A 24,153-nucleotide genomic window follows, 5' to 3' on the forward strand; every position below is an offset into this window, starting at 1 on the left:
ATTCCTACTCCGATTGGAATAGATAAGTATAATATGTTCAAAATAATGAGACATTTTATTTAAGATTTTATAGTAGACCGCGTTTGCCTAGGAACTACCAGTGAGTACCGAATAGCTAGTAATTTAAATATACTTATAGTCTATATAACATCGCCTACACTAAGGCTTCTATGGAAATAAAAACATAAACAATTAACTTAATTAAAATAATAGAATAGATAAACAAAAAGTAAAGATAACGGAACAATAGTGCTTCTAAGATCCTCATTGAATAAATAATGTTTTAATTTTAACAAGTTGATACAAGCATTTAAAAAAAAACAATTATCAACTTAACCGGTATAAACTATAAAAATCAGACTCGTATAATCATTATTCATGTATGTTCAATTCATAAAAGTTACGACCACGAGAAACCGCGTAGTAGAGTTAGAAGAGTTGAGTTTTATCACAGACAAAAATACTAGATAAAAAAGTCTGTCACAGTGACAAGAATTCTTCCATACTTGTGACTGCGATATATATCGCTACGGTCAAAATAAATATTCATAAAAAACAAAATTATTTAATATTATTAGGCAATAGCGACTTTTTTTACCCGTGACAGTCACTTAGTTTTCGCTGTTAGTTCAAAAATAAATATTTACGTAATTACGATGGGTCATTTAATTAAATATTATCTTAACTTCATTATATTCGCAAATCGCATTTTGTACCAATTAAAAGATTTATTCGATAAAGTATTTTAAATATGGGTCTTGACCAGACTATTAGCCAGTCAACACCCTTTCAAGATAAATCTTGTTTCATAACGACAAGACGTCAATACTAAAATAACAGCTCTCAGGCACCCTACTAAACCGAAACAACCAAACGATAGCGCGATTTAAAATACACCCAACGCCATCTATGAGCTGCGGGAACGAACTAAATGCGTAACTTGCTGAAATGTTAAAACGGCAAACTATATAAATATTCAGACAGAAATCTTTTTTTATGTTTGTTTTATAAGCAATTTATAGTGAGAATTTTTTCACTTATATTTTCTATAAAAAGGTTCAATTTATTAAAAATTTAATTAAAAAAGGTATTTTCAAATAAATATTAGTAAATTTCACAGATGATAAAAAGTATAAGTGGTTTTTCAAAGATTTATTTTATATCATTGTAACAATATTGTTGATTGACGAAAATCAGTAGCTACTAAGTTTCTTGCCGGCTTACTTGGCAAGAAACTCTACATTTTTATTTTTTATAGAATAGGAAGGCGGTCGAGCATATGGGCCACCTGATAGTAAGTGGTCATCAACGCCCATAGACATTGGCATCGTAAGAAATGTTAACCATCGCTTACATCGCCAATGCGCCACCAACCTTGGGAACTAAGATGTTATTTTGCGGCAGAATATCTGAGGAGTGGGTGGTACCTACCCAGACGAGCTTGCACAAGGCTCTACCACCAGTGAAATACATTCCGAATCGGTGGCGTATTTCATACGCTTACGGTTTTAACACAAACACTTCGTTAAATCACTGATACAATATCAACCGTCAATTGTTTGTTTTATTGAATTTATATTGAATTACTGTCGTATTAAGTATTTTAATATACTACTAATGCGGCACTACGGTATATATATATAAAACAGATTTTATAAGTAAATTACTTTATTTTCATTAAGACAGGTGTAGTATTATTTATTTATAAAAAATATTTATTTTGATCTGATCTAAAAACAAAGACAAATAGTTGAATAATGGTATTGTATGTTATTCGTTTTATTTTTAAATAAAGGTATAAATAAAACAAGTATTTGTGAGATTACATTGTTTATTCGTGACAATGCAGAATGTAAAGGACAGACGTACAAAAATTATAAAACACTATAAAATATGATGCCGATTACAAAGATAAATAACGATTCAAAGGTAATAGTGTAGAGTCTAATACAAGATATAAGATCTTTGGTTACACAAAGTTCGTAGGAAGTATTTTAAAAATATCAATTACAATTGATGATAATAGATGGCGTTACTTGTACAAAGTATGTCGTTAGAGAGTAGAGAAATAATGTTAAGTGCTAATAATTCTAAGAATCTTAAAATAATTAATTTATACTTATTAATAGCGTCAAATAACATTTTCAACTGGAACACACGAATAGGTTTTATAATAACATTATAATAAGTACAATAGGTTTCTACAGAAAAGATTTAACTGTAATGTTAAAAATAATTGTGACATCTGATACAAAAATAACATAACATATAATAGCATATAATATATCATTCAAACGAAGAACACAATCACATCTGAAGCTACCAACTATATTATTTTTCATTAATAATCTTAACTAACTGTAAAATATTAGACCAATACAGTTTGACACTACATGAGTATAAAATTTTAATTTCAGAATATGTTTTGGCTAGAAAATTACAAAATTGTTTTTTTTTTCTACTCGGCTAGAATTATAAAGTTTAAATAAATTTTTGACACTATATTATAAATAAATGCCTTCCTGATAGCATTCCATTGTTACCGTTAACGTCACAAGTACATTGGCATTTACAGACTTATTATATTCAATGGTATTAACAATGTTTAATTGCTATATATTTTATGATAATATTCATTTAATTTGGCCTTATTACTAAGTAGATTTTCGTGTGCAGAAGAAAATTTATTCTTTTTTAATATTGGCAATTCCTGTTTTCAAGAAAAGCTTAGAAACTCTAAGTGGCCCATATACGTCGGACTATTGAGGCTTCAATAATTTACTCGTTTTACCTTTGTATTACACGGTCAGCCATTACACAAAATAAATTGCTCGTTGGCTTTCTGGTTATTAAAAAATAACTCTCCAAAAAGTTCTTAGTGAAACCGGATCAGTTTTGTCACATTTTTTATTCATAATTTATTTAAACTTTATAAAACTCCACATTCACTATTTGGTCAATTATAATTCCAATACAAAATATTGTTAAACATCTTAAAACGCTAATAACATAAAAATATTTTTTTACCATGGTGTAAAAATGTTCGTCTAAATCTAATTTTGTCTACGGAATCAGTCTATAGATTAGAGAACTGAATAAATAAACGCGAGTTATATTTTCTAGAACTACATGCATAGAGTAAGCATTTCTAATATACGACGATATAGTTACATAATTTCTCATAAAGTACATAAAAAAGAAATGCCATTCAATTATTGAGTTAGACATATTTCGTCCAATCGAAATGCTTTGATGTAAAATTAATAATAAATCTAAATTATATATGTAGTAATAATAGCCCATATCCCACTGTTGGACAAAGATCACTTAAGTTTCAGTGCGGGCGAAAAGTCATAAAAGTATATGAGTTATATAAAAAATAGAACTCAGTATAACATAAGGTGAAATCATTTACCCGTATTTGGGGAAAAATGGTTCATTTTTATCAGTTGTTTACACATTTATAACCGTTGTGAGTAAAATGCACTATACAAGCTCTCTAAGTATAGCACATTTTGTTTTGTCAGTCCATACAAGTATTTGTACTAACTCGTATGAAGTTTCTTTTGGATATAATATATTTGTGATAGAACCCACATTTATTATGAAATTTTTCTTCACTGCATATTTTACTTTAAAAAAACCCACACATTTTATATATGCAAATTGTATTATCAATTGTCATTTTTAGATATTTTTTGTGTCTTATCAAAGAAATCAATAAAATCAAAAATATTGTTATGAAAGATTTTTGTATGAAATCTTATAAACAACTTAAAAATTGTATTTAAAAAGCAAAATAATATATACTTCGATATAAATAAACCGATCTTATGTTAAATTATGTGATTATAGCATATATAAGATAACGTAGATTGGTTCCTGAACGCTCCAAGCTCAAACACAAATGCGCTTTATTTGTGAAAAAATAAAAATAAAGTCCAATAACAATAACGGAACAAAATTACTTACTAGTAAAAACCATATGCGTTGGTTTTCATATATATGTCAAATAAATATTACTTTTCTTATAAACTCCTTTATTCATAAAGTTTATTAAACAATATCATAAGATTGTGTTATTAAAAACGGTCAATTTTATTTATTATATTATATAATTTAATTCAAAATACACTTTTTCAAAGCTTTTAGGGGCAATTTCGTCATTTTCAGTATGTTAGTACTATGTTGTTTAAAAAATGTTTATGAGTAAAACGGTTTGTATTGTAGAAAAGTGAAATTATTCACAATTATCCTGTTTATCATAAATATGTTTACAAACTGGTTCGATATATAGGTATGGTAGATTCATACCATATGTATGCTTCTATATAAAATATAGTCATTAACGAATACAGTCAAATGTAATTATAACGGTTACATTACAATTACCTTAATTTTTATTATTTTATTTTTCCACAAACAAGCATAACTAGCGCCGCTGCAAAGCAATCTTCAGTTCCGGATGTAACCGGTTTCTATCTGTTTACCAGAGGCCGGATGATTTCCCGCCCGGAGGGTTTCGGACACGCACTGATGTTTTCGTGTCCAAACCTTCAAGTTCCTCTGTGAAATTGAAATTAATATAGAGTTATTTATTACAGAGAGTAGATCTTTAATAAAAACAAACTTAGCTTTATTTGCTTAAGCAAAATAAAAATTGTTTTCTTTTATAACAATTACAGAACACTTTGTATTAATCTCTAATCTTCTTTCTCATAACAGATTATAAAACAATAAAGCTATCTTTTTCTGCGCCAGAACTACACACTCATCAATTATTCTCGACAAACAGTAATTTGTATCATTATGTCCAGCTTTACAACGGTGTTTTTACAGGCACAATACGGTGTAATATACTTCTTACAGTGCACGTGTCTATGTGTCAAGGTGAGCATTAATATGATAGCAAAGCATTATGTGTTAAATATAAAAAATTTAGAAAATACTACTTATGATACTTTGACAATATCAGCACAGAGTAGTAATGATATATAAGATATTGTCTATTATCTTAAAAAAATATCTTCTTCGCATCCGGCTCGAAGGAACAAGTTTTCTTTTTTGATGTAATTGAAAAATAATTTTGAAAGAAAAGTATTAGAAGGAAGTTTAAAATATTTTAAGTTCGATCGTAGAACTTTTTATAACCGATTCCAGACATCAAATCATTAAGTATTAACAGTTAAGTATTTGTTGTCTTGCTCATCACAATTCTTCATCATTAAAAATGCAAGATTAATCTACTGTTCTAAAATATAAGAGTTACTCACTGCTGATAGAGAAGGTGGAGTTTTGCAAGTCTCGCTGTCCAGGCTCTCGCATCTTTCGTCCGGTGGGAGTGCTGCAGCCGGACACCGACAGACCCTCCATTTGCTTGTTGGATATGCTCAGTTCTATAAAGTATGAAAGAGTAAATAGTAAATATTTCAACTACGGAATTATTAAAGTTTAGCTGAAAAGGAATAAAAGAGAAATTAAATTTTAAATTAGTGTTTAATTGAATCTTTTATATAAATGTTATCGCTGGATATATTTTGGTTATAACAAGGTCAATACGTGTCATAAAATGAAGATAAACTAGTAAGATAATCGAATATAATAGTCTGTATGACTGTTCATACAACATATCAAATATAAAACCAAATTATGGTTTAAATATGGTTCATTGTAAATCTAAAAATCAAACGGATCAGGTTTAATCAACGCTTGTTTAAGTGATGGGTGAGCTCACCGGTGGGGGTCCCGTTGGTGTAGGCGGGCGAGGCCCTCGGGGATTCCCGGCCCCCGTCCGACACGTCGCTCGCCTGCTGCTCGTTACGCGCGCCGTACACCGTCGGAGAGTCCGGCGGAGTGTTCAGGAACTTTCCGAATCCTGAGATAACGAAACATACCCTACATTTTATTTCAAACTATTTTCCGAATCAACTTTATCGTTTACAAGTGATAAAATGACATGAAGCAAGTTTGAGCCCCAGGGGCTATTTCTTATACCTAACTCCTGTCCTCAAACTCGAGGGCGAAAACTAGTAATGAATATTTTGTTACCTTCGACGACTCGTAGTTCGCCGTCATCGAGACAAACGCGACCATTGACGATAACGTATTGGGGACTACCAATTACGTGCTGACCCTGAAAAGATAGATTTTTACTGTTATGACAGTATGTCAGGAATATTCAATATCATAACACAAAAGTAATGTTATTGTAATAACAATATTATATATAACATGACTGTTTCGGGATGCCATGCTACGTTTATCGCCATAGATTTGATAGCTTTTTCCAACAACAATAGGAGTACAGATAAATAAATAACTTTCGACATTTCAATTAACCTGATGTTTTTTGGTCGAGATCTTAAATTATAATCTATCTTATTTCTCAAGGATTAGTGATAAAATAGTTTTAAATGTCGGCGAAATTGCTATCGAAACTTTGGAAGTAAAATTAAGGTGGTGATAGTGAAGTGAAATAGTGTTTGGATTATAAATAAAAGTGTTTTAATCAAGAACTATTAGCTAGGAGCAAATCCCATGGAATATGTAATTCTAGGGCTCATCTCTACTCCTTTTTCGATTGGATTGTATAAGGGGTATTACAGTTGTGATCAAATTTGGAGGCTTGGGGCTTACTCCAACCCGCATTGGAGCAGCGTAGTGGAATAAGCTCCAAACCTTCTCCTCAAAAGGGAGAGGAGGCCTCAGGCCAGCAGTGGGACATTAACATGCTGGTACTTTGATCAAATCTACTAATCGAATGGTTCGTACGTTACAAATATGCGTACATTAATGAGCATTTGCAATAGGGGGGCGGGCAGTACCTCGAATATGTTAAAGTCGACGGCGTGGTGGTGCGTGTGCGCGGAGACGGTGCGCTCGCGGCGCGGGTCCCACAGCGCCAGGTCGGCGTCGGCGCCCGCGGCCACGCGGCCCTTGCGCGGCCACAGGTGGAACACGCGCGCCGCCGCCGCGCTGCTCACCGACACGAAGCGGCACGGGTCCATGGCGCCTGCGCGTACACGCGGTGAGTCGACCTTCTGTTATAGGCGGACGAGCAGTGGCTCACCGCACCGCGCATGGACTTGGCGACGTAAGAAATAATAAACATTCCTTACATTGCCGATGTGCCCCCGATCTTGGGAGCTGAGATGTTTTGCCTATTTTGCCTGTTATACTGGCTTACTCACGCTTCAAACCGGAACGCAAAAATACTAAGTATAGCTGCTCAGTGGCAGAATATCTGATGAGTGGGTGGTATCAATAGCGAAAATAACATCTATCTAGCACATTCGATTTTCTGAACTGTTTCATAGAATTATTAATTATATTTCGATATTTCCCCGCAATAGTACCCGAGGAGTTTCATTTATTTGAATAGTCCAAACTCTAGAGAGTGCATTTTTTTTTTTATATGCCCCGGGATGGCAAATGACTCTACTCCACCTGATGGTAAGTGGTAGTAGAGTCCAAACGCGACGACGGCCAGTACAGTCGGGAAGAATGTTCTGTACTAGCCGTCCCCGCCTTGCCGGCCCGCAAGATGCCTCTTCACGGCTCGTTTGAAGGAACCCGGGTTGTAAGAGGAGGGGAACACGTGAGCTGGTAAGGAATTCCATTCTTTGATAGGCATTACACGGTTACGATCGTCTTCGGTCCATTTCTGGTAAAAATATAATGTTATTAATTTTATTGTAAGCCAGACTACCCATTAAGTTTCTTTCACTGATCCTCTGAGGTCTTTTATTTTTTTATTTACTTATTTAGAATTACCATCTTGACAACATGATTGCTGTAAGTTTAAGTAATTAAGTATTATTAAATAAAAATTAAGTAGTATTAAGTAAATAAAAAGTTAACAAATTAGCAGGTCTAAGGGTAAAAGTTGCCATATTTATAGCTAACTACGACATGCAAAAATGACACTAAGCATTTAAAATGACGAACCGGTTGGCGTGGTTGGTGGATGCTTGTCTTTGCCTTTCACGCCGAAGGTTGTAGGTTCGATTCCCACCCAGGACAGATATTTGTGTGCATGACCATGTCTGTTTGTCCTGAGTCTAGGTTTAATTATCAATATAAGTATGTATTTACTAAAGAAAAATAGTATATGTAGTATATCAGTTGTCTGGTTTCCATAGTACAAGCTCTGCTTAGTTTGGGATCAGATGGCCGTATGAGAATAATGTCCCAAGATATTATTATTATTATAATAGATCTAAGGGTAAAAATTTGAAATACTTAGAAGTAACCACGACATGCAAAAATGACACTAAGCATCTAAAATAATAATGAAAGAAACCGGTGATAGATTTTTTGACAATCAAAACGCTTCTATACTGAAATATATTAATACCTATTATCTCTATGGCAGCTATATGTCTGTTCGTAACTGTTAATTGTTAATGGCTGTGTGTGTCCGGAACGAAGCTGAACGCCTGATTTTTTTTTATAATAACGATGTTAATCCCCTGAATACAGGGGTCTGGAACAGCATTCTTGAATTTCCGGAGTCCGAAAAAGCAATTATGCTGTATAAACTTCTTATAATAGGATTAAACCGCAGAAACTCGATTATATGGCTTATAATTCTGTATTTTTAAGCTCCTACAGGAGACATGATCACTATGTGACCAAACTCCTTAAAAAATTTAGATTAGCTGTTGATTGTATTTGTGCCAAATGGGAGTTTTCTGAGACCTTTAACAAATTACATAAAAGTGAATTCGAGTGAACCGAGCACGTCTTTTACGATTTATTATTTGTGAATGTTTGTATCAGAGCTTATAAGGCATGACGCTAGAAAAAAGCGTTACGCGTTTCCCCCACGGGAACAGTGGGGGGTATGTGGGGCTCGCTGTGCCGAGGCGCCGAGTGCGCGCCGAACATCGGAACATCCACTAAAAAACCAGCGGTAGCCTTTCCGTCTTAACGAGGAGCGCCACGGGATCGCTTGCGCATGCTACCGTGACGAAACATATAATACCTGTGTTAACCGCCTTCTGCCAGAGTATAGCCATACGATCTTCAACACCATTAACACCATTGGGTATCTTGCTGAAGTTGCCTTTCCCGAGCTCCTTGTCCTTCTCGTGGAAAGTGCAGTTGTCGCTGGCTATTATTTGCAAATCGTCACTGGAATATAAATATTAAAATATAATTATAATAATCGACGTGACATTATAAATTCGATATGGTTTTGTTATGTTTTATGTCTGTATACACTTTTGTAATATAATGTAGGTGGTGTAATATTATTATTATTATTATTATTTATTTATAGACGAGCAGCTGATAAGCTGATATGTCTATGTAAATTGTGTTGAAAAATCATTTTTGCAGAAGTGACAGCTTCTGCGACTTTAACCAGGTATCAAGTCGGTTTTTGAAAGCATTAACTGAAGTGGCCAAAACAATTTCTTCGGGTAACTTGTTCCAATTAGAAACCACTCTGTTACTTAGGAAGTTATGTGCAGCTTGTTTACAGGTTGGAGTTCTGTTTAACTTTGTTTGGTGCCCTCTATATGTTCTATCGTTGTTTTTAGGGTTGTAGATATTCTGTATATCTGGTAAGTCATAGTGGTGGTTAAGGATTTTGTATGTTTCGATTAGGTCACCGCGTAGGCGTCTTTCTTCAAGGGTTGTAAATTGTAAAGCATGGAGTCTCTCTTGGTATGATTTACGGCGTAGAACATGTGGTATCTTGGTAGCTTTTCTTTGTACATTTTCCAGTAAATTTATGTCTTTTTGGTAGTAGGGATTCCAAATTTGAAAGGCATATTCCAATAATGGTCTTATGTACGTTTTATAAATTTTTAGAAATACTCCAATTGTCATCATTTGAAAGGACCTCCTAATTACATAAATAAATGAGTTTGCTTTCTTAACTATTGTAATTATGTGCTTTTCCCACTTCAAATCAGATGTTATAAGTACACCAAGGTCTCTCTGGACATTAACAGATTCAATGATCTTCTCCTTCAAACTGTACACCATTTTAGGGTTAGTTCGGCCAAGATGAAGAACACTGCATTTGGATGTGTTGAGACTAATGATCCAATCCTTGGTCCACTCCTGGATTCTGTTAAGGTCATCTTGTAGTTGCCCTGAGCTTATTAGAGGGTTAGCAAAGAATTTTCCATCGTCAGCAAAGAATGCTGCTTGAGATTTTATAAGTTCTACCAAGTCTGTTATGTAAATGCCAAATAGATAGGCAGAGAGTACTGATCCCTGGGGGACGCCGCTAAGCACTTGTTTCCGTTGTGATAAGGAGTTACCAACCCGTACTTGGAATGTTCTATCTGAAAGATAGTTTTCTATCCAATTTAGTAGCGCACCCCTCACACCAATATGTTCCAGTTTCTTTAGAAGCCGTTTGTGGGGAACTCTGTCAAAGGCACGTTCGAAGTCCAGGTAAACAACGTCAACCGGTATATTTTTATCAAGGTCTTTTGTCCATGGGTGAACACATGAAAGAAGATTGGTTATGGTTGATCTTTTCTGCACAAATCCATGCTGCCTAGGTGATATAATACATTCACGGCTTAAGAACTGCATCAGTTGATTGCTAATAATTTTTTCCATGATCTTTATGATAATACTAGTGAGGCTGATGGGTCGGAAATTCTCAGGTTGAGTTTTATCACCTTTTTTGTATATAGGTGTTACTATTGCGTGTTTCCAGTCTTGTGGAAGATATATTGAGTATGAGTATGTTGCGAGTGTATTTTTGTGTGGTGTAGTGAAATATGGTGTTGTGTATTGTCGTACTGTTTACACTGATATCAAATATCGGCTATAGCTTGGTGTGGTGAGGTGTAACGTGGTATGGTTGAATTTAGTGTATCGTGGTGTGGCGAGTAGTGTATCGTGGTGTGTGGCGAGTAGTGTATCGTGGTGTGGCGAGTGGTGTATCGTGGTGTGGCGAGTGGTGTATCATGGTGTGGCGAGTGGTGTATCGTGGTGTGGCGAGTGGTGTATCGTGGTGTGTGGCGAGTGGTGTATCGTGGTGTGGCGAGTGGTGTATCGTGGTGTGGCGAGTGGTGTATCGTGGTGTGTGGCGAGTGGTGTATCGTGGTGTGTGGCGAGTGGTGTATCGTGGTGTGTGGCGAGTGGTGTATCGTGGTGTGTGGCGAGTGGTGTATCGTGGTGTGTGGCGAGTGGTGTATCGTGGTGTGGCGAGTGGTGTATCGTGGTGTGGCGAGTGGTGTATCGTGGTGTGGCGAGTGGTGTATCGTGGTGTGGCGAGTGGTGTATCGTGGTGTGGCGAGTGGTGTATCGTGGTGTGGCGTGTGGTGTATCGTGGTGTGGCGAGTGGTGTATCGTGGTGTGGCGAGTGGTGTATCGTGGTGTGTGGCGAGTGGTGTATCGTGGTGTGGCGAGTGGTGTATCGTGGTGTGGCGAGTGGTGTATCGTGGTGTGGCGAGTGGTGTATCGTGGTGTGTGGCGAGTGGTGTATCGTGGTGTGGCGAGTGGTGTATCGTGGTGTGGCGAGTGGTGTATCGTGGTGTGGCGAGTGGTGTATCGTGGTGTGGCGAGTGGTGTATCGTGGTGTGGCGAGTGGTGTATCGTGGTGTGGCGAGTGGTGTATCGTGGTGTGTGGCGAGTGGTGTATCGTGGTGTGGCGTGTAGTGCATCATGTTGTGTGGCGGTACACGTATACAGACTGCGCGAGCGCGTCGACGATGGCGGCGGGCGTGTCCCGCGCGCGTAGCGGCGGCGACAGCACGTGCGCCGCCGCGTGGCGGAAGCACGCGTTGCCGTAGTGGGAGCCTGCGGTACGACACGTACATTATACTAACGCACCTTTTTTATAGAATGGGAAGGCGGACGAGCATATGGGCCACCTGATGGTAAGTGGTCCCCGACGCCCATAGACATTGGCATTGTAAGAAATGTTAACCATCGCTTACATCAGCGATGCGCCCCCAACCTAGGGAACTAAGGTGTTATGTCCCCTGTGCCTGTAATTACACTGGCTCACTCGCCCTTCAAACAATACATATTTAGAGTTTGTTTACATAAAGTTCAACCCAGTCACCAGATTAACCGTATCTATTTTTATGATAATGCTTTTATTCTTTGAGGGAGGTTTTTATAACTTACTCCATAATATACAACACAAGAACCAATTAAATGAGTTTGAGGAACACAATAATACCAAGTGCTGCTGTTTTGCGGTAGAATATATGAGGAGTGGGTGGTACCTACCCAGACGAGCTTGCACAAAGCTCTACCACCAGTAAGCACCGCAAATAATTAAACTTAATACATATGTCATTTCTCAAAATTGTTACTCGATTGATTTTATTTCAATTAATACAATTGCTGTCATAATATTTGTAGTGTGTAAAGATACAAAGGTGAATAAAATATTTTAATTATAATACAGACGGACAAACAGACCGTGATGGAAAGTAGACGCCTTCCTCCAGACATTGATTCTATGTCCCTAGACCCGTGTTTTCTAACCTTTTTTAGGCCATGTACAACCTTAACATTTCTAAAATTTTTATGCCCCTAATACATAATTTTTAACATTTAAAAATTGTTTTGTTCCCTTAAGAAATATAAATGATAAGTTTTAGGAAGAAATCACGATGAAATTGTTATCAAAACATCGTAAGTAAAATTTCAAAACATATAATGTAAAAATGAAATTCAAAATAATTTTAATATTAATTTTTTCTATTTTCATTTAGTGCGATCCTTGCCCTTGATCCTTGCTGCACAGAGATTTTAAGTTAGATTCCAAGTTACTTATCTTTAATCTCAAGTCTCCACGTCTCTCAACGTTGTGTTATATCAAGTCGATTTCTTTTTTAATGAGTAAATCACTATAAATGATTTACGAAAGGGTTAAATTCGTGTCAAGTCCTTTTTTAAATTGCCCCCTTAAATATCAAATCGCCCTGTGGAGCGTGGGCCCCACGTTGGGAAACACTGCCCTAGCATGTTATTACTTTGGCTTACTCACCCTTAAAACAATACAAATTATTTATATTTAGAGTTTGTTTACATTAAGTTCAACGAGATTCACCGTATCTATTTTTAATGACAATGCTTTCATTCTTTGAGGGGGTTGCGTAACTTGAAGTAAGTTAATAATATACAACACAAGAACCAAACTACCAATTAAATGAGTTAACAAAAACAGTTGAATTAGTTTCGTTATTACCTCGAACAAGCAGCCTAAGACCGTCCTATATTATTCATAAGAAAATTTTATAATTTAATGATAATATTTATATTTAAAAAGATTCTTTTATGATTTTTTTTATTACCGTGTTATATGATGAAAAAACTTAAACAATTATTTAACAAAATGATTGAATACAATTACGGATTTAGCTATAAATTAATATTGTTTAGGGGTGTGATTAGTTAAACGATGCTGTTATATTCTTTAAAATGTCAAATCAATGATGAGAGAAAGAGAGAAATCACTGGGACTAAATATCCGCTATATAAGTAAGACCGCTAATGTGTCTAAGCTATTATAACAGATAAAAAATATCTACATACGATTTAAAACAAAAAAAAGTTATTTTAAAAGCTAAGGACCCTTCTACTCCTTAAGATTTTTTGATAATAACTTTGTGGTGTACATACCATCAGTACCAATGGTAGCGGCCAGGGTTTCACCGATCAACGGCTGCTTCTGCCGAGTCCTAGCGAGACGGAGAGCTTGGACAGCGCTCTTTGACATCATATGTACTATGTAGAGCGGAGAGTTCATCTGAAAAATACAGAAAATTTAGATTTATTTATTTTTAGAGACATACGTTGTTTTGCTGACTGTAATATTTTATTGTGTTGTCTTTTGAATGATATACCTCCCAATAAAATTTGTTTCTAATATTTTTAGTAAACATCAATTCTTGCCTAAATATTAAAAAATTCCTTCACCACTGACGGTGTAGTAAAACATCGTGAACAAACCTGCATGTGTCTAATTTCATTGAAATAATGCCACATGTGTATTCTATCAACCCGTGTTGGAGCAGCGTGGTGAAATAAGCTCCAAACTTTCTCCTCAAAAGGGAGAGGAGGCAGCAGTGGGACATTAGCGGGCTGTTACCGTTTTATACAACAAATATAATGTACTGACTCAAAATAGTATGGCCTACTGCGCAGGACATATTATAATGCATACAAGTATGTATGTGATAAACACAGGCTCACTCTTTATTTCTTTACTCTCATAATCTGATGGGATGGCAGACTCGACAGGAACAGGAAGAGAGCACAAGTGCGTGTTATAGCAGGTACACAGGTTTCTGTTCGAACCCTGATTGGTATTTGTATGTATATATTAATAGTTTTACCTGGTTAGCGATGACACAAGCTCTGTTGACAGCCTCAGCCTCAACTTCCTCATCCCTGGACAACGCATGACCCTCGGGGCCGGTCACTCCCGCAGCCAGCAGCTTCTCAGTATTGCGAGCTATTATACTGCCGTTTTCAGCGTGAATCTGCAATTATGACGTCGATTTTTATACAGAGTGTTTTAAACGCAATGTAATGATGATATTATGATAAAAGTTAAATGACTTTATGATTTAATAATGCATTCTAAGTTTATAAAATCACGTTAATAAAATGCCCTATGAAAGATTTTCATGCGAATATATGGGCATTATACTCGTGTTATGTTAACTTAACTATAGCCTTTTTTTAACACTGAAAAAAACGTGGTACACGTTTCCCCCACGGGTACAGTGGTGGGGGGGAGGATGTGGGGCTTGCCGGTGTGTAAAGCGCCGAGTGCGCCCCGAACATCGGAATACTCATTAAAAAACCAGCAGTACCCTTTCCGTCTTAAAAAGGAGCGCCACGGGATCGCTTTCGCATGCTACCGTGAACTATATAGTCTGCTCCAATCTGAGAACTGCTCAAGATAAACAAACATTAGATTTACAAATTTAATGCAATTTGCTCTTGATTAATATATTTTAATTAATTACTTCAATCCATCATTGAACTACTTATATCCATGTTAATTTTACTTCTATAGTTTCGATATCAACATCGAATTAACGAATGAATGATGAAAACAAAGATTATTCTCGACCAAATATCGCGTAAATTTAATGTCTGTTGTTTTTTTTTACTACTCTTGTGGTTGAAACAGACCATATAAATCTGATTATTTAAAACAATATATATATTAAGAAGATTCCTTAAAAAGTAACCAATAATTTTAGACAAGAAGATTTTTGAGCAACTTTATAAATAAATATATTTTAGTTAATTCTCAACTCAAATACAATTTGGCTATAGTTATCACACGAAACAAAAAAGCCGAGATAGCCTAGTGGTTAGAACGCGTGAATCTTAACCGATGATCGTGGGTTCAAGCCCGGGCAAGCACCACTGAATGTTCATGTGCTTAATTTGTGTTTATAATTCATCTCGTGCTTGACGATGAAGGAAAAAATCGTGAGGAAACCTGCATGTGTTTAATTTCATTGAAATTCTGCACATGTGTATTCAACCAACTCGCAGCTTGGCGCAGCGTGGTGAAATAAGCTCCAAACCTTCTCCTCAAAAGGGAGAGGAGGCCTTAGCCCAGCAATGGGAGATTAACAAGCTGTTACTGTACTGTACTGTACTGTACTATCAAACATAATATCTTCATTTGTACTCACTAGAGGCAACGCCTTCAATTCGACACAGGTCTCCATGACCTGGCAGAGCTCGTAATCATTCAGCATCCAGGCATCCTTGTAAGCCATAAACATCTTGAACGAGTTGATGCCATGCTCCGCAACCAGCTGCTGCATTTCTTTCTTCACCGATGGCGACCACCAGGTGACACCGACGTGGAGAGCGTAGTCACAGCACACCTGAAGGAAGATTTTAAGATGGTAAGTAAGGAGGTAGCGATAAGTGGTCAGTGAGCCATAGGCATTTTAAGCATTATCTATTCCCTGCTCTGGAAATATTGGAATTTTAATTTATGTAATCTTTAAACCATGTAATAATTGACTCGCTCATTGTTCTCGATAGTAGATTCATCATTTTTATATTGATATTTAGAGAAATTGAAGCCCGAATCTTTGATATTTATTTTGTGTTTGTTTTATATGTTTCACTCATAGCTAGTCCATAATATATTATGACATTCCAAACTTAAAATAAACGGAATATTCTAGAACGGCTCACGTAGTTTCATGACCACATTTTATTAACGAAAGGTTAACTGCTTTACTGTTACAACTAAAATTTAAAAGCGGATGTTTTTAACGGTCAACAATAAAACCAACTATGTAATTAATGAATATACTTTCACTAATTTAAATAGTAATTACTTAGTTTAGGGGAAATGCATGTTAACACGTACATACAAAAGTATTACTTGAATTACACTCGAAAACTCGAAAAGCGGTCACTAAAACGGTATGCATTTTAATTGAGTGAAAAGTGATATGATTTCAAACAGAACGAATTGATTTGTTTTTCACTCGATTCCCCTTAAAGTATTGAAATAATAGCTTATTCCTACTCCGATTGGAATAGATAAGTATAGTATGTTCAAAATAATGAGACATTTTATTTAAGATTTTATAGTAGACCGCGTTTGCCTAGGAACTACCAGTGAGTACCGAATAGCTAGTAATTTAAATATACTTATAGTCTATATAACATCGCCTACACTAAGGCTTCTATGGAAATAAAAACATAAACTTTATTAAATTTATTAAATATTATCTTAGCTTCATTATATTCGCAAATCGCATTTTGTACCAATTAAATGATTTATTCGATAAAGTATTTTAAATAAATAAAACAACTTGTTTTAAATAAAACCTCGTTACTTTATACCTATTTTTCAATCACTGTGACATCTAGGTATCACGATGTACCTCGTGAGTCCCAAGTCTATCAGCTACGTATAATCGTTAACAATTATCATAACTTAGATCCACGACCATGAGGGATACCGCATGCATAGTATTAATTTAGTTTCTTGGGTCTTGACCAGACTATTAGCCAGTCAACACCCTTTCAAGATAAATCATTTTCATGACGACAGCAGTTAAATAAACAGCACTCAGGCACCCTACTAAACCGAAACAACCAAACGATAGCGCGATTTAAAATACACCCAACGCCATCTATGAGTAGCGGGTACGAACTAAATGCGTAACTTGCTGAAATGTTAAAACGGCAAACTATATAAATATATATATAAATACATAATATATTTCATTCGAATATACATGTATATATTGAGGGTATTCTCTGAATATTCTCGTATTGTATTCGGTGAGATAGTTGTGCACTTTTTTGGTAATCAAAAAATCCTGCAGGATCAGTTCATCATCGGACAGCTGAAGACTACAATTACCGGTGTGCACGGACCGAACTTCCGCTCGCGGGCGCTTAGCTGGGCCTCCCCTAGGGGTCTCACCTGGCTTGGTTGCACGCGCTGAGGTCGTGGTGCCCGTGCATATCCTACAAGAGCAGTAATCCGACACCACCATCATGTCTGAAGGGAGGGAGCCGCCCCCCCCCCCCTTAGACCAACGCAAGCGTGGCCGAAGCAGGTCCGGCATCGCGCGGTCAGTTGTTCGAAGAGACATCTTCGACAACTCGACCGTGCCTGTCACTCTCACCCCCGCCGCCGCCCCACGTATTCGCATAATTCATGCAGAAACCGGAGGAGAGGACGTTCATCGGGCTGCTGAAGCAGACTTCGCTGCCACTGTAGCTGAGTCTTCAGCAGGCACGGAAGGAGCCAAGCGCCCGAGACCGGACTCTTCTGCGGAGTCTTTAGAAGGGGAGGACAAGCGCCCCAAGACCGACGTCTCCCCCGCATCACCGCCGTACGGATCGCCGCAGGACTCGGCGTCTTCATCGCGCGCGGCATCGCCTACAACGGGCGAAGCAAGCGAAGAAGGACGGCCAAGGGAATTACCACCGCCGCGATCCCCCTCTCCGATGGAGGGGGGGTCGCAAGACATCTGGCCGCGTGACTCGACGAGCTACGCGGCCCTGCCATCGACGGTCGAGGAGAAGACAGCATCCCGTACCACATCACCGCAACCGGGGCCGTCAGGGGTCTCCTATGCGGCGGCCGCTGCCGCTCCAGCGTCGCCCAGGAGTCGGGCCCCTGCACCGGTACCAGCCCCAAGAACGACGCCTCGTTCCAGCTACCCGCCGATTACGGCGGAACGCTTACCGAACTGGACGAGGCACTTTGAGGTGCTGAAGAGCAAGCTTGGACACGCCCCGAACGCACGCCCTTTGGGAAAGGAAATGCGCTTCCTGCCCGGATCTGCGGAGGAGTTCCGGGTCATTCAGCGCCATTTTACTGAGGCCATGAACCAGGACAAGACAATATCCTGGTTCTGCTATAGCCCAGCCGCGGAACTGCCAACCAAGGTGTACATTAGGGGGCTGCCACTCGATACACCCCCCGAAAAGGTGATCGCCGCCCTGCGCAGTCTAGGGTTCCCTGCACAGAGCGCGAAGGCGATCCCAGGCGGAAGAGGTCGACATGGGTGCACCTATTTCGTCCAGCTGGTGCACCTGAAGGAGCAGGAGCTCAGAAGTGATATATTTATCGATGATTGTAGTGCACTGCCACCTACAATACCTGCATGTGGCCATACGATGCCTGACATTAAAATCAGGCAACGTGATGTGCGTGCGGAGCTGCAATCACTTGATATACGGAAAGCTAGTGGTCCCGATGGAATACCAGTCATAGTGCTGAAGAAGTGCGCAGCGGAGCTGTCTCCTGTGTTAACGCGCCTGTTCCAACTTTCTCTCACAGTAAAGGTCACAAACACCCTTGAACCTTTACAATTGCGTCGCGAGATAGCAGCACTGAGCGCTTTCTATCGACTGTATCACGGCGAGTGCTCTGAGGAATTATTCTCTCTAATTCCTGCTTCCCCCTTCCTTCTTAAGTCCACGCGAGCTGGTTCTCGATGTCACCGCCTAACTGTGACATCAATTCCATCGCGAACAAAGAAATTTGGCAACTCCTTTTTTTGTCGCACTTCCAAAAAATGGAATTCTTTACCAGCTCACGTGTTCCCCTCCTCTTACAACCCGGGTTCCTTCAAACGAGGCGTGAAGAGGCATCTTGCGGGCGGCAAGGCGAAGGCGGCTAGTGCAGAACGTTTTTCCCGTCTGTACTGGCCGTCGTCGCGTTTGGACTCTACTACCACTTACCATCAGGTGGAATAGAGTCATTTGCCCTCCCGGCAAATATATATAAAAAAAAAAAAGTTTATACAAAACAACTGAGCTCCTGTGCATGCCCGGCCTGCTGATCGAGGCCTGGAGAGGCGCGAAGAGCCCACCTCAATGCCACCGCTGCCAGGCATTTGGCCACTCCTCGGCTAATTGCCACAGACAACAAAGGTGTGTTCGTTGCGCCGGCGAACACCTGGCACGGGACTGCCCGAGGCCGATATCAGAACCACCAACGTGCGCAAACTGTGCCAAGGCGCACACAGCAAAGGACCGGAGGTGCCCGGTCTTCAAGAAAGAGGCAAGAAGGAGGGGCATCAACGTGCCCGCCCCTCGCCCGAACGGACCAAGAGCACAGCCAAAGGGTGACAAGGAGCGTGTCCCCCCGGTAGGCAGATGATCGGTCGCCCTATCGTCGCAGAACCTAGAGCGACGATAGCAGTCGATCAGCAAACAAAACGGCCACCTCCTGCGAAGAAAGCCACGGAGGAGCGAGCTAAGCTCGCGACCCCAGCAACTCTGGCGCCACCAGCCAACCAGCCGACGGCCAGGGACCAACAGTTAAGGAAGCCTAGCAAAAAGAGGAGGAAGAAGAAGAGGGCAGCTAGGCCACCCAGGACTGAGCCTGCGGCGGCATTGACGCCGCAGCCCAGGAAGGCAGCGACGGAGCCAAAGTCCGCTCCAGCTGCCGCCACGCGGCCGGTGGTGTGGCAAGAAGCGCCTCCCCCTGTGCAGATGACAACCTCGGCCAGTGCGAAAGGCCCGGACACCACCATCATCGTCCGGGTCTTCATGGAGGCACTGACAGCGATCCTGGTCGCCTATACACAAGGCCAGGACATTATACCTGCCATCTCAGCTGGAATAGCCGCTCTTGCGAAGCTTAATTCCAGCTGAGAATATTATACTGGAACCCAGGCGGCATACGAGGCCATGTCCGGGAGCTGACCCTACTCGCCCAGTCGCAGGATATTCATGTAATCCTCCTGGGCGAGACAAAGCTCTCGGCCGAAATCGAGCTCCGAATCCCGAACTTCTTCGTGTATCGGCGAGATGAAGTCTCTCCCCGGGGCTGCCCATTCAGAGGAACTGCAGCCCTGGTGAGGAGGGACATCATACACGAAGAACTTGCACATGCACCGTTTGTGAGCCTACGCAGGGGGTGCGTGTGCATGCTGGTGAGACGGAGCTTCTGCTGTATGCCGCCTACAAGCCACCCGGACAGACTTTCTGAAGCACCGATGTCCAATCGCTTATCGACTCGCCGCTGCCTACACTGATCGTGGGTGATCTGAACGCGAAGCACCACGCTTGGGGCTCGCGCGTCATCACCCAGGCGGGTAGGCACCTGCTCGAGGATAGCGAACGACAGCGTTACGGTGTGTTGGGTCCAGGAGCGCCGACCCACATACCGACTAACCCTATGTACCAGCCGGACGTCCTGGACATCGTGCTGCACCACCGACTAGACGCACCCATCGATGTTGAGGTTAACTACGACCTCAACACACAACACCTACCAATTGTGGTCACAATCGCCCTCCAGTGCGACTTCACAGTGCCCCGCTCCCCACGTTTGCGGGTCGACTGGGGGCGCTACTCCTCAGAGCTCTCGGAGTTTGAGCTCACGGTCCCGATCGCGACGACTGAAGATGTAGAAGGAGCTGCTTCTAAAATTTCTGAGGCGATCCAGAAAGCCAAAGAAGCAGCCACCTCTCAAGGAAGCACGCCGAGAAGTCGTCAGGACCAGCTGCCGAGCTCGCTCTGAGTGAAACTGAGGAAGAAACGAGATCGAAGTGTCGCGTGCGCTCGTGGCTCTCGAGGATGACTACTGGGAGGCCACCATCGATCAAGCATCCGAGCACGACACTACGCTGTACCACCTCTGCAAACAACTTACCGGACATGACTCGCCTGTCTACCCGCTCCTACTAGATCGAGCGGGTAACAGAAGATATTCCGCCAGCGACAGAGCAGAGATCCTGGCGGAATATTTGGAGGGACAATTTACCCCCAACCCACCGGACTTATCCAAAACCGATGTCGTCCATCATCACCCGGCAATCCAGAATCAAGTGGAGGTATTCCTGTCGGCCCCAATCCCGCCGCTCCAGGGAGATGATTTTATCTCTCTGTCCGAGCTGCGGAAGGCTGTCTTCCGTCTACCGAAGAGGAAGGCGCCAGGCCCCGACGGAATTACCAACGCCGCGCTGATGCAGCTACCCAACAACTGCCTCGTAGCGCTCGCGAGTGCATTTAATGGGATACTCCGGACCGGACACTTCCCCGAGGCGTGGAAGATAGGGAAGGTCATCGCCCTCCCTAAACCCGGGAAGGATCGTCGCTTCCCGGCAAGCTATCGGCCTATCACGCTACTCTCGCACATCGCCAAGCTGTTCGAGCGTCTGTTGCTGCGGAGACTCGCGCCTCACCTGCCCCTGCGCGAGGAGCAGTTCGGATTCCGCAGCGACCACTCAACGACGCTCCAGCTGGCGAGAGTCCTTAGCCACTTAGCCAGTGACCGTAACAAAGGACATCCCACCGTCGGGGTCTTTCTTGACATGGAGAAGGCCTTCGACCGGGTGTGGCATGCCGGACTCCTGGCTAAGCTTCTGAACACCTCGGCGCCTCTCGCGTATGTGCGAGTAGTGGCGTCGTTTCTGGAAGGCTGAAGCTTTTATGTCTCGGTGGAAGGCGCGGATTCCCAACCGCGCCCCATTCGAGCCGAAGTACCCCAGGGTAGCTGTCTGTCACCGCGTCTATACGCGGTATACACGGACGACATCCCTACCCTCCGCGACCATCTGCGAGAGGGTGAAGAGGATGTGATGCTGGCCCTGTACGCGGACGACAGCGCATATTTCTCGTCGTCCTACCACCAGATCGTCGCTATCAACAGGATGCAACGTGTGTTGGATCTGATACCAGATTGGCTAGACAAGTGGAGGATGGCTGTCAACGTTGGTAAGACGGCCGCTCTGCTTGTCGGTGCTGATAAGCCGATGCGTCGGCTCACCTTTCGAGGCAAGGACGTGGAATGGCAGACCTCAGTCTGCTACTTGGGGTGTCACTTGGACCGCAGGCTGCGCATGATTCCCACCGTTAACAAGGTGGTGAGTCATGCCGCGGCTGCCCGGTCTAAGCTGTACAACGTCTTCACTTCGCGGCTTCCTATGAATACCAGACTGAGGGTCTACGGTGCTTACGTCCGCTCGCGCCTGACGTATGCGGCCCCCGCCTGGTACGCACTCTGCTCAGCGTACCAGAAGCGGAGGATTCAGATCCAACAGAACCGAAGCCTGCGTATGATTGTAGGAGCTCCGAGGTACGTCAGAAATGACGTCATTCATCGAGACACCAGGACGCCCACCGTGGAGGAGTTCGTCCGCAAGCTCGCTCGCTCGCTATTTGCTAAGGCGGATAGCAGTGCGAGCGTACACCTCCACGGTATAGCACCGCTTCATGCCAGACCACCTGAGGGGCGTCCGTTACCTCGTGAGCTCCTACTGTCGCCGACCATCAGCGCCGATGCGGGCATCGGTGAAGAGGAAGATGACGATCTGGAGACGCGGTAGGACGACATAACCAGTGAACAAGATTACCACTGAAGAAAGATAGCCACTGGGTCACAACGACCCTGGCCCTATGGGCCTAAAAGAATCGACACGACGGTCGAACCGTCGGGGAGGACCATCCCGGGTAGGGGGGGCAACCCCGAGGCCCGTACCCAGACTGGCCTAGGCCAGCCAGGAGGACCATTGATAATAAATGTTAAAACGGCAAACTATATAAATATTCAGACAGAAATCTTTTTTTATGTTTGTTTTATAAGCAATTTATAGTGAGAATTTTTTCAATTATATTTTCTATAAAAAGGTTCAATTTATTAAAAATGAAATTAAAAAAGTTATTTTCAAATAAATATTAGTAAATTTCACAGATGATAAAAAGTATAAGTGGTTTTTCAACGATTTATTTTATATCATTGTAACAATATTGTTGATTGACGAAAAAGAGTAACTACTAAGTTTCTTGGCGGCTTACTTGGCAAGAAACTCTACATTTTTATTTTTTATAGAATAGGAAGGCAGTCGAGCATATGGGCCACCTGATAGTAAGTGGTCTTCAACGCCCATAGACATTGGCATCGTAAGAAATGTTAACTATCGCTTACATCGGCAATGCGCCACCAACCTTGGGAACTAAGACGTTATTTTGCGGTAGAATATCTGAGGAGTGGGTGGTTCCTACCCAGACGAGCTTGCACAAAGCTCTACCACCAGTGAAATACATTCCGAATCGGTGGTAGCTTTCAATTTATCTTTTAAATCTTTTTTAAGCCTTCTTCTCAAGAGAGTACTTTCCACTAGAATTTATACTATGATAAGAGTTCGTGTATTAAAATAATATTTTTATAATATAGAATATATTTGAGATTTTGATAATATCGGCTGTGTATAAATAGAATACTGAAGCCGTTCACGCCACAATGACGCGACTTAATCGAGTTGTTATCGAAGCAAGCACTACTGAATTAAGTGCTTAATTTGTGTTTATTTCATGTGCTCTGCAGTGAAGGAAATTATCTCGAGGTAACTTGCATGTGTCGGATGGATGATGATGAATACACATGTGTACCCACCAAACCTTATTGGAGCTGGTATCTACGTTAAGTTGATATGGGAACTACGAAATGTTATAAATCAATTTACCTTATTATCAGCTTTTTGCCTCCAGTGGTTGTATGCTTCAATCAATGACTGCCCTTTCTGGGGTAGTACATAGTCAACTGAAAAATATATTCTTTTATGTAATATAAATAGTATAAGAGTGAAATAATGTAATAATTTAAAAAAAATATTTTCGATCATTTGATTTGGTTTGAGTAAATGTAATGAAAAAAAGGGGTGTGAATGTTATCTGAAGGTTGCGGATTCTAAACTT

General features: G+C 40.8%; 1 protein-coding gene across 22 annotated transcripts in view; it reads right to left on the bottom strand.

Moving 5' to 3' along the window:
* LOC126777874 (dihydropyrimidinase) overlaps positions 1–24,153 on the bottom strand; it is a 230,501-nt gene that overhangs the window by 189,137 nt on the left and 17,211 nt on the right. For 7 of the 22 annotated variants that reach the window (XR_007670102.1, XM_050501154.1, XM_050501146.1 and 4 more), the window contains exons 4-10: positions 23,922–23,998; positions 15,651–15,848; positions 14,328–14,474; positions 13,612–13,738; positions 11,667–11,772; positions 8,987–9,135; positions 6,825–7,012 (exon numbers count right to left, since the gene is read on the bottom strand). Coding sequence is in view for 21 of the 22 variants with exons in the window: in XM_050501154.1 (XP_050357111.1) it covers positions 6,825–7,012; positions 8,987–9,135; positions 11,667–11,772; positions 13,612–13,738; positions 14,328–14,474; positions 15,651–15,848; positions 23,922–23,998 (992 nt within the window). In the remaining variant the exon portion in view is untranslated. Of the gene's footprint in view, positions 1–1,813; positions 4,567–5,273; positions 5,397–5,734; positions 5,876–6,048; positions 6,134–6,824; positions 7,013–8,986; positions 9,136–11,666; positions 11,773–13,611; positions 13,739–14,327; positions 14,475–15,650; positions 15,849–23,921; positions 23,999–24,153 lie in introns of those variants that run through there. The other 15 variants (XM_050501152.1, XM_050501151.1, XM_050501144.1 and 12 more) reach the window with 6 other exon arrangements.

This window comes from Nymphalis io, chromosome 24, assembly GCF_905147045.1.
Source record: "Nymphalis io chromosome 24, ilAglIoxx1.1, whole genome shotgun sequence".
NCBI classification, from domain to species: Eukaryota; Metazoa; Arthropoda; class Insecta; order Lepidoptera; family Nymphalidae; genus Nymphalis; species Nymphalis io.